At 37.3% G+C, this 11,290-nt stretch overlaps 1 protein-coding gene across 2 annotated transcripts; it reads left to right on the top strand.

Moving 5' to 3' along the window:
* Positions 1-2,376: 2,376 nt before the first annotated feature.
* On the top strand, positions 2,377-11,226 carry Pngl (N-glycanase Pngl). 2 transcript variants are annotated; one of them, XM_089250499.1, is made up of 4 exons: positions 2,377-2,445; positions 5,227-5,377; positions 7,664-8,954; positions 10,843-11,226. In XM_089250499.1, exons 2-4 carry the CDS (start codon positions 5,363-5,365, stop codon positions 11,037-11,039), a joined length of 1,503 nt encoding a protein of 500 aa, XP_089106625.1. In that variant the 5' UTR covers positions 2,377-2,445; positions 5,227-5,362; the 3' UTR covers positions 11,040-11,226. The 2 variants fall into 2 exon arrangements, with proteins under 2 accessions (XP_089106625.1, XP_089106624.1); XM_089250498.1 differs by having other exon boundaries at positions 2,404-2,633.
* The last annotated feature ends 64 nt before the right edge of the window (positions 11,227-11,290 follow it).

Genomic DNA, 11,290 nt, shown 5'->3' on the forward strand with positions numbered 1-11,290 from the left:
TGTACGAGGCGCATGTTCGGTTAAATATTAATAGTAGTAGTTTAATGAAGCACGTGGGAAGGCCCCCCCCCCCTTGGGCCTGGCTAAAACAGCGGATGTACTGTTTGGAGGCAACCTCGGGTCTGCGTTTGGTCAAAGCTTGCAAGTGTGTGTGTGTGGGGGGGGGGGGGGTTTATATATACTTTATTTTGTTTATCACAATTTCTGTTAATTTAAAATGCTTTTTGAACATGGGCGGAGATACGGGGGAGGGCATTGCCCTCCCCAGCGTCAAAGGTGGAGTCGACTGATCTAATGTATATATGTACTGACATCATCATCGTGCCCCCCCCCCAGACTTCCAAGTCTATTTCCACCTATGTTTTTGAAAGTTAGTAGCTCTAAAATTCTCTGGGTGAGATTACTTGGTGCTCCACCCAAACCCAATGTGCCCCTCTAATGGTCGATCCTACGTACACCAATACTCTTGACCAGGGTGCAGGGTATTGTAATATGGTAGGTCTCCTCATGATGCAACTTGGGTAACGCAAAATCTACCACCAGCCATTGTACCGCTTGATAGTGCCTTGTTTAGTGCAGCGTAACCTTCACGGTCCTTGCACCAATAAAAAACAAACTCTAATCCAATCCGAAGGGACATGGACACCCTCGAATGGTTGATTGCACATATCGCAGCAAATCCGTCGGAAAAATATGATAAGTTTTTTTGATGAAGCGCCCTCTCTCTAAAAACACCCTCCATCACCTCTTTGCTATTGCGATTCGACCACATATTCTATCATCAAAATTGCTATATAGAGGGTTAGTGAAAATATAGAGTCTGAGAATGACTGAGAATGCTTTCTTGTACCCTGAGTTTTTTTTGCTGCGCAGACAAAATTCCCCATATTGTATAAGGCAGCATGTTATTTTGTTATACTGCACAGATATCGAAATTCTGTGCCCCCTATTTGGAAAAGAAAAAGTTAAAGAAAATATTTCATGTAAGAATAAAATTTTTGTTTTTTTACCGCGAGCACCTCAGTGCTCATCATGCCCCTCCATCCTGGTGCCAGCCTCCCCCCCCCCACTTAAAACTGAGATATTTGGTGGGGCCTTCTCTATAGTAAATTTATAATGCAACCCCCCCCCCAGAAGACAATGAGATATGTCCCGGCCCGCCCCCCCCCCATGCTAGAGCCTTGCCATCCCTACTTCTTGTTGGGGTCATGCTTGATTTCATACTCAGGGGATATTTACCGACAACTCAGAAGACCACCCTATGATTCAATGATCATCATCATGATTGTTTCAGTTGAAGTCATACGACAGAGTTCTTGTTCGTGCACTTTCCGTCTGGTGATGCACTTTCGGTCTGATCATAGCTCTTGATTCATGAATATGCCTCCCAATATATGCTTACGGAGCTACAACCTAGTGAGTTCCAACCATGGGTTCAACCAGGGCATACGGCATGGAGACCCATTCCCACACGTCTCGCAAGGGGGACCGTAAGCTGAGACCATTGTATGGCTTAGAGCAGAGGTTCTCAACCGGTCCGTGTGCAACTCCCAGGGGCTCCGCGGCGACTCGAGGAAAACAAAATGAATCAGTAAATTTGATACATAAGTAAATAAAAGAGGCCTACAAGGTTCTGCCATAGAAATTATGTACAAAAAAGGGCTCCTCGAGTCAAACAGGGCTCCGCCATAGAAATTACATAATGAAAGGGCTCCGCGAGTCTAAAAAGGTTGAGAACCGCTGGCTTAGAGGGTAGGTCGCAATGAATTTATTAAAGATAAATTTTGCATTCATAGCCTTCAAATAACATTGAAATTAATAGAAATCGGTTATAATAACATATACCTAAGGAGTGGGGTATGAGTCCCCTATGCCCTTCTCCTGTGTACGTCTCTTATCCCACCAATATGTGTTTGGATTCAGAGGGGGCAGAGCTGATGACGAAATTTTGCTGATAAGGGGGGGGGGGGTAAAAAATGGCTGAAAATTTGCTTACGTAATACTTGAATGGCTCCTAAATACTATATATATTTATGTTGCACTTGAAAATTTGTTCTGTCATCTATTAAAATATAAAGTTAAATACATTTTGCAATATATAGTTTATTTTATATTTCTTAGATGGCAGCACAAGCTTCAGCATCCATATCAATAAATTCGCTAACTTTGAAATATAACGCTATTCACTAGCATTTTGGCAATTTTTTGGATATCTATTGCATTGAAATTTCTCTGAACTTAAATTAAAAAAGAATTAGAGCAAAAAACATGGTTCTGTTTGAAGCGGTATGTATGGTCAGTAAGATTGAACATCGTCATCGTTTTTTTAGACCGCTGCAAAAGGCGGAAAGTACACGTACTGAAAGAATATCCAAGGAAAGAAAAAAAAACGCTGTCACGACCGTCCTAATTTATTTGCAATTGCTTGGGGTAATTTTTTCGATGGTAAAATTTTGAAACTTTCGTTTAGTGTTAATTTTTGCTATTACATTATCCGTGAATCGCTTATCCGCAGTCGCTGGCAATCATTAGTGATATTTGTTGTAGAGATGCTACCCATTGAGCCATCTCAAAACCATCTCGATCTACATACGCATTAAAGGGGAGGCTTCTCTAAAGATCATTCATTTTTAGTAATTAATCATCATTTTTGTCTATATTATTTCCAAGTTCATGTTTTAATGGGTTCAAATACCTTTTAATTTCTTTTATTTGCTTCCAATTCTTCCCAGTCAGTTGAAAATAAATAATCGAAACTGACAGATCTATAGATCATATATAAGTATACTGCTATTCTTGTTAATGTAGCTATGCTTTTATAATGTTTTCATGGTCTTTCGGTAATGGTTTTTATTGCGAGTGATAGAAAAAAATGTGTAATAACTGTTCATCGAAATTCACAATATTGACCTTAAAGTGACCCTGAAATTTAGTATGCAAATAAGTGTTTGTCATGTTTACAAGGTTCCAAGCATAAGTGAAATTTTGAGTATTTTAGGTAGATTGTGTGATTGGGGTAGAATTACAAACCCTTCGAGACATTCTCTAGCTGTGTAATACGAAGGTTTGAAAGTTGATGGGTTCTTAACCCTCAAACTGGCGTTGGAAGGATTTTGTGTGTAACTGGCATTGGGGTGTCATTTTGATCCCAGCAAGTATTAATGTATTTAAAGAAATCAAGGAACAGCCATAGTATAATCCATAATTGGTGGTTTTTTTCTTCGGCAAGAAAAGCTTCTGAAAGCAGGACGAGAAGTCGCCAAGAGTGAAACGGAGTCATGCTTTCGGACGCCTTTCTTGCCAAAGAAGAAAATTTGCCAGCACATCACCAAATGGTGAATATACTATAGCAGTTAAATGAAAAAAAATGGCGATGTAAACAAAACATCACATAAGGTATTAAGATTAAGATTAAAAATAAAACATTTTAGACCAGGCAGTAGTATGTCTTTTTCTTGGGCCCTTCTTAAAAAAGCTATTGTTAAGCAAAATAAGTGTAAATTTAGCTTTTTGGCACCAAAAAGCTCCCCCCCCCCCCTGTTTTGGACTAGATATGGCATCAAGATTGGAAATGAACAACAATAGCATGATTTCAGAATGAATATTCTGAAATGAAAAATAAAAACCGATGTATCTTTTAAATGATGCAATGGGCCCCTTTATATGTAAAAATAAATATTGTCTGTATTATATATAAAAGAATAAAACCTTGACTCCCTTTTTTTTTAAATAATAAAACAATCAGGACAAAAGTTTCTCTGAGTTCGGTCGATAAAAACACGCTGGATTAAAACTGCAGATATAATGGCTGGAATGCAAAAAAGTAATAAAGACGGAAATATTAAAGGTGCAACTTGAGAGACAATGGTTTAAACAAAATAATCAATATGAAAAACCGAAGGTGACATACTCCATCGTGTAAAACTTGAACGGTATATATTGTACAAGAATGGAAGGGGAAAAAAAGACTTCAGCGGGTTCAAATCATTCAAAAAACGTGGCAATACCAATGATGCATTTACGAGAGGATCTTAGTGGGCTATAGCCCAGGACAGCAAATTTGAGGAATGAATGGTCAAGGAAATTAGCAAGGGTGGCAAAATTTGTATGTTTGTGAATCACAGGGAGTGAAAACATAAATCCGTCTCTGCCTAGAGAGCGAGGGATGAGGTCAGTGAGTGACAAAACATATAATCTAGAAAAGTTGGAAGCATGTGAGTGCCTAAAAGAGTGACCTAGAGTATGTGCGCAAGGATTGAATGATCGAAAGAGTGGCGTAGAACATGTGTAAGTATGTGAATGACCAACAAAACAGTGTGCAAGTATGTGAGTAACCAAAACGTCACCTAAAGAATGAGGGGCCACGTCAGTGATTGATCTGGAGTGTGGTGTGTCAGAGGGAAGAGTGACCTGGAGAGCGAGAGACCAGGTGAGTAAAGGGACAAAATAGTGGCCTACGGTGTGTTCAAGCATGTCGGTACCCATGACCCCCTCATCCTGAAGCAGTGTTCGTAGGCTGGGATCTTTAGCTGGCTCTCAAGCCAGACACTTTCACTGTACCTTTTAAAGTGAATTCAAAGCGGGGGGGGGGGGGGGGGGAAGATGGTAATTGTCCAGGGACCCAGGTCCGGAGCCCTGTCAGCCCTACCCTACTCATCTTCTATTTGTTCAGTAAGATGATTTCCGTAAGCTTCCCTTTAGTGCCACTGTAGTACTGTGCCATCTCTCGTACAATTAATTTCTGTTTTAAAAGCATTGTGACCATATTATGACCTCTCACTCTCAATTGTCATTGTTGATGGCACATCTGCACATAGTAGTAAGAAAGAGAAGTCCATTTGCTGTGTGAGGAAGGATAGGTATGTAATTAATTTGTTGATGGGTAATGGGGGTCGGGAAACCATTGGCACAATTCAGAGCACTTTTGATGATAACCTGGTGTTCTTATTCTTGATTGTGAATTAAGCCACAATCTTTTTTTTTAACAGCGAAAACAAATCTCTTGGCTGGTTTTTGTCTGTAAATAATCTTTGTTATAAATGATATTGCATGGGTTCTGCGGCATGGCATTTCGATAACAGTGTTTTCACTGTTAAAAAACTAGTATGTACCCCACTTTTATTATTACTAGGGATATTACTATATGGATCATTGAGTCTTATTTAATGTCATTCAATTCTTGCCTCATTGTATTATTATTACTAAATAGTCTTTCTTTCTTTCAAGGGTTATTTCCAATTCTTGGATTGATCTGAAAATAATTATATCCATGTTGTAAAGCATCAAGTTTTTCTTGAGTGAAAGAACATTTAGTGCCATCATAAACAAGAGGATAAAGGTCTGAAACCTGATTATTTTCAAAATGCATCCTGCTACTGTGAGTATCAAGACTGAAATATCTCCTTAAGGATGCCAAACTATAGTTATATTTAGAGCCCGGATTATATTCACTAAAAGCACTGAAATATGCGCTAAAAATATAAATCTGCACATAAAAATGCCTAGATATGCTATGAAATAAAAAATATGTGCAGAAACATCCAACTAATAATGCGGAAGTATGGCACTAAAGATGAAAAATGTATGCAAAAATAAGTTCCAAAAAATGGAAAAATTCATAACAATTGTGAAAGCATGTACACTAAAAATGCTGAATGTGCATTCAAAGATGTCAAAATATGCATATAATAAAATGTGTGCATTTAAAAATGCTTCAGTTTCTCTAAAAAGGAAAACTGTGTGCAAATTTAGAACAAAAAGATGTTCATTTGGAAGTACAGAAATATGACCTAAAAAAAGAAAAACATGCAAAAAAGTAAAAAAACAAAAAATATGCATATTGAAAGAACTGAAGTATGGACTAAAAGAAAAGAAAAATATGCAGTAGAACTAAAAAAAAGAATGCGTAAAAGAAATGAAGAAAACATGCATTTGTATAAGAGTGCAAAAATATGCATTTAAAAATGTGCATAAAGATATGTCCTAAAATGAACAATAATCACCTGTGAAATATTTTTCCTTGAAGAAATTAAAGAAATACGATTAAATTTGAAGAATAAAAAAGATGAAAAAATAGTCTTGCAAACATTAGTACAATGTGATTTATGGAAAAAATTCTAAAAATATGCACCTATTCTAACATTTTGGTGATTTTATGCATTTATATATGTATATACACAGTGTGTATACATATAAAGTGCTAAACTAGGCACTTGCATGTAATCTGAGCTCTAGTTATATTAGGTGTATGAAATGGCATGATTTTGAGGGTATGTTGCATAATTTTATTGGTTTTCCTGAGGGCTTATTATTCTGATTTTTTTTGTTATGAATCTGTAGAAACTTTCAAACTTTTCTGCCTCCTCTTCCATCTCCTTTTCCCTTCAAAAAGAAAAGAGGAGGAAAAAAATTGTTCCCATCACCCTTTTTGCTGAACCAACCCATAGGATCCTGTTTTGTATCTGCAGATTCTTTTCTTTCTTTCAAACGAAACACAACTCAGTTCCATCACCATTGGCAATTTACTAACGAGTGAGTTGTGCTGGAAGTATGAGTGTGCATGTGTCTAGTATTGTGTATGATTTTTCAATGTTGCCATCTATATTTCAGAAGTGAAGTGAGTGTAATGAATGAATATTTGTAACATGTGTAGGCCTGTTGCTCTCTGTGGCGAGACTTTTTACCTAGTTAAAATTAACGGGGAGATCAGCTTGCATTTGCTCCTTGAAGTTGGGAACCACGAAAAAAAAAAACCAATTTAGCTGACTACCACTTGTGGCATGCCAGTGGGGTTCGAACCCGGGACCTTGCAATGCGAGTCCACCAATATGACCACTCGACCACCACTGTGGCTATCTGTAGATTCTATTGTCCCTAAAGGGGCAATGTTACCCACTTTGGGAAACACTGTTATATGGAATAATGTGATTTTAGAACTTTACATGGCAGTGTTTCTTTAACCTTTTCACACCTGCACCAGTGCAAATTGTTGAAAATACTTGTGGACTGGCAGAAATAGAAGAAATAATTTGTAGACCTTCTAACAGCTAAGACAGGAATAAACATTAATAATAGGGATTTTTTTAAAATCTATTACATCTAAAATTATCTAGCGACTGCGATTGAAAGAAATGTTTGGCTGATCAGCATTTGAAGAACACTGGTATATGAGACTCCCAGGTAACATCTCCTGGATTAATCATATATGGCCTACAGGGTACATTGCTAACTCCTCTCGCCATGCTGGTGAACTGTTGATTTTAGAGGCATACTTCCAGTTAGAAACATTATCCAAATAACATGTAGATTTCAGATACGTCATTCATATTGCAAGGAGTTAAAATAAAAAAATTAACTTTTTGTATGGATTAGAAAGTTGTTGTTGCACTGTTTCTGAAACCAAGAAGCACCATGTTTCTGAGTGCAATATTCGTCGAGATATTTAAATTAAAAAATTGGGGAAAAACAACATAAACCAACAGACAAGGCTTCTTACCCTTGTTTATGCTGTTCTTCCCCAACCTTCTCTCTGTACGTTATCGTTTTGTTTCTATCTTATTGCAATAATCATCATTTATTTACTAATGGCTTCATTTAATTATTTTATTTCTTGATATATTTATTTTTTTTCTATAAAAATATGAATTCTTTATTTTCTGTCTAGAATTCAGAGAAGAAACTCCTACGAGAACTTGTTGCAAAAACAAATGATGTTCTACTTTACGAAGATTTTGACTTACAAAACTTAGCATTAGAAATGGTCCCGCTTGAAATGTTGAGCACTAATGCATCGACTAAAGCAGCTGCGGCTTCCGAGACTTGTAGTAGCACTAAAATAGGAGAAGATGATCTGCTGATTATGGAGCTCCTACAGTGGTTCAAGTTTTCATTTTTCTCGTGGGTAGATGCTCCAAAATGTGAAGCATGTGGAAATGATACACAAAAGATTGGCATGGCATCACCTACTCCCGACGAGCAGCGTTGGAAAGCTCATCGGGTCGAAAACTTTTTCTGTATTCAATGCCAAAAACACACTAGATTTCCTCGCTATAATCATCCTGGAAAGCTATTAGAAACAAGGAGAGGTCGATGTGGCGAGTGGGCTAATTGCTTTACTTTTCTGTGCCGCTCTTTGGGTTATGATGCTCGCTTAGTCATCGAGTGGAGTGATCATGTATGGACAGAGGTATACTCTCAGAGTCAGAAACGGTGGATTCATTGTGATTCGTGTGAGAATGCTTTTGATAAACCTTTGATGTATGAAATGGGTTGGCAGAAAGAAATGTCTTATGTCATTGCCATTTCTAAAGATGAAGTACAGGATGTGACTTGGAGATACTGCACTAATTTCAAAGATGTTCTGCAACGAAGAACACTCTACAGGGAGGAATTTCTACTGAGTGCTCTTGTTTCCCTAACGAATAGCCTTCAGAGAAATTATACTGCTGAGAGAAAGGATTATTTGTTAAAGCTGAAACTGATAGAGCTGATTTCATTTCTCACTCCACCAACGTCCACAAGTGAATATGGCGGGAGAAGCTCCGGATCAAAGGCATGGAGGGAAAACAGGGGTGAGTATCACCCGAAGAAGAGCCAGAAGTCTTACATTTTTCTTCTTGATGAAGAAGAAATCAAAAAGAAATGCTTCAATCTCAAGTATAGCTGCGCTGCTGACAAGTATGTTCGAGCTACCAGTAGTACACCAGAGTTTGAAAAATGGGATTCACTGATATTTAATGAAGAAAACATTTTCAGAAAAACTGAGCTTGACTGGAAGATGTCATATCTCTGCCGAGAGGAAGGACAATCTATTGGTCTGTTGTGTTGGAAGTTTGATTTCAGTGATTCTGGTCTAGTAATTGATAGTCTGAAAATAAAAATCGAGAGCAAAACATTCGAAAATGGTACTGTGACTTGGGTCATCTGCTCTGCTGGCACTGATTTTCCCATAGAAGGTAAACAATATTTTTTGCATATATTTGTATTTACATGCTAAGGGTTTTGCAATAAATTTAATCCATGGCAGTGGTTTCCAATCTCGCATCATCTCGAATATAGTTTTGCATAAAAGACGAATTACCCACATCTGTGTGAATGCATGCCCCCTTTTTTCTTTTAAACCGAGCACAACTCTGGGCCTATCGCCATACTACCAAGTGAGCTGTGCTGGAAGTGTGAGTACCTAACAGTCTGAGTGCATATCTAGTGTTGTGTCTGATTTTTCAGTGCCGCTATCTATATACATCAAATTGTGAGTGAAGCATAATGATTGAATATTTGTTCTGTTGCTCTCTAGAGACTTTTCAACAGGGAGGTCGAATTTCATTCGCACCTCTCAGCCAACTATTATTACTGCGGCGCTAGTGGGGATTGAACCCTGTGTCTTTGAAGATGCACATTCATCATTATGATCACTCGATCTGCTGAATGCATGTCCCTTGGAAAGAGTCTCTGTTGAGGGGAAAATTCTCTCTGCATATCTTGTCTTGGCACAAAAATTCTTTTCGTCACTAGTCCTCAGTTTCATTCTGCCTTACAACTACAGCCCTATTTGTTAAGAAATTCCAAAGTTGAGCTAAAAACTTCAAACAAAAAATATTTGCTAACTATTGCTAAACTTGTTTTTGAAACTACCAAAGCCTTAAAGATAAGTACTGGTGTAAGAAGCTTTATTTTTTCAGCTATAAGGAATAGAATCCTCAGATTTCATGTGGCATATTTAAGTTCATTCTCATTCTTGGAGGACTATATGTGGAATGAGACTTCCAGACATAGACCTCTGCTACATCGGTTATCAAAGCAAACATTGGGACTTTTAGCCAAAAATATTAATATGATAATGAAGACTTATGCTCCTTACATAACGATTAGTAAGAACTCAATTTTGTCCGGCTGTTTGCACAACTGTTATTGGCATCTTGTATATATGGCTGTTAACACAAAGAAGTGCGCCAAAATGTTTGAAAACCACTGTTCTAGTATGTTCTGCTATAACCTATTGTTTCAAATTCATTACTTCACAGGTTTTGTCCCCACTGTGGTTTATTTTTAAACATAGATTATGCCTTACTGCCGCTTCACGTATTGCTAGCTTTAAAACACTAATCTACGGTCCAGGTGTACCGTCAAAATGAGAGGGGGCGATAGTACACATCAAAGCTGACAATTTTTGCAATGGAATCTAGAGTTGGTTGCAAATAAAAACTTTATTTTCAATATGTGTTTTATTAAATATAATTTAAGCCACTGGCATAGAAAAAGGAGGCAAAAAAGTCATGAATTAGCACTGGAAGAGAGAGGGAAAAAATATTTCCCCCTTCACACACATAATACCGTTTGGGGGAGGAGGCAACAATATTTTTTCCCACTGCAGCTGCCAGTAACTGGAAGGAATAAATGTTTTCATCGTCATTATGCAAGCAAAATTATTATAGTCAATTCCCGTTTTAACAAATACCGTTATAGTGAAAATCTCGTTTTAATAAAAACTTTTTTAATCCCACAAATAAGTTTACAAAGGAATAATATGAAAAATCTAGAATTCCTTTATAACAAAATTTTGGTATTACGAAGTGATTTCTCCAGTCTCTTGGAGTTTGTTATTATAACGGGATTTCACTGTATTTTGGTGACTTCTGAATTGAAGTAATACACATTCTCCTGAATAAGTGGGTTGCAATCCTGGGCTCCATTGGGAAAATTAGACGTAACATGTACTCCATCACTACTCTAATTTTGGTGCTAGAGTGTGTTCTGGGACACCGTACGTTATTTGTATATTATACTTTACACATCAGTGATTTTAATCACTGAAGTTTTGTGATTTGATCTTTTTTTTTATAGCAACAGCTTCAGATCCAGTAACAGTCAAAGATTTGCAAGGTTCATCAGAGTTTACTCTTACGGCTCACCTGATGGGAGGAAGTGGTGATATTGCCTGGCAACATGCTCAGCTATTTCGTCAGCCTTTAGACTCGCAAGATTATCCTTTTGAAATAGAGCTACTGCTTATGAATAAACCATCAGATCCCAGTTCCTAATATCGCAATGGAAAATCTTTGCTGCAAGTTCGGCATTTGTTGAAAATGGTACTGTTAATTTTATTTTTGTTGTGAATTTTCTTTTTTTGTTGAAAGAGATTAATTTATCTAAGTTTTATCTAAATTGACCTCGGCTGATTCAAGGCTGTATTATTCAGTCCTCAAATATAATTTTTGTTGTGTTGCATGTAGTTTCCCTTTTTTTCAAGCACATATTTTTGTCCATGTTAAAGAAAAATCCATTAAAACTG

This window comes from Pholcus phalangioides, unplaced genomic scaffold (assembly GCF_987345545.1).
Source record: "Pholcus phalangioides strain wild (caught in Gottingen) unplaced genomic scaffold, Ppha-v1.0 ptg000024l_1, whole genome shotgun sequence".
Taxonomy (NCBI): Eukaryota; Metazoa; Arthropoda; class Arachnida; order Araneae; family Pholcidae; genus Pholcus; species Pholcus phalangioides.

Bases quoted from the DNA above. Each gene is read 5' to 3' on its own strand.
- Pngl (XM_089250499.1), top strand. The intron at 8,955-10,842 runs GTAAACAATATT...TTTTTTTTATAG, and splicing joins CACTGATTTTCCCATAGAAG to CAACAGCTTCAGATCCAGTA.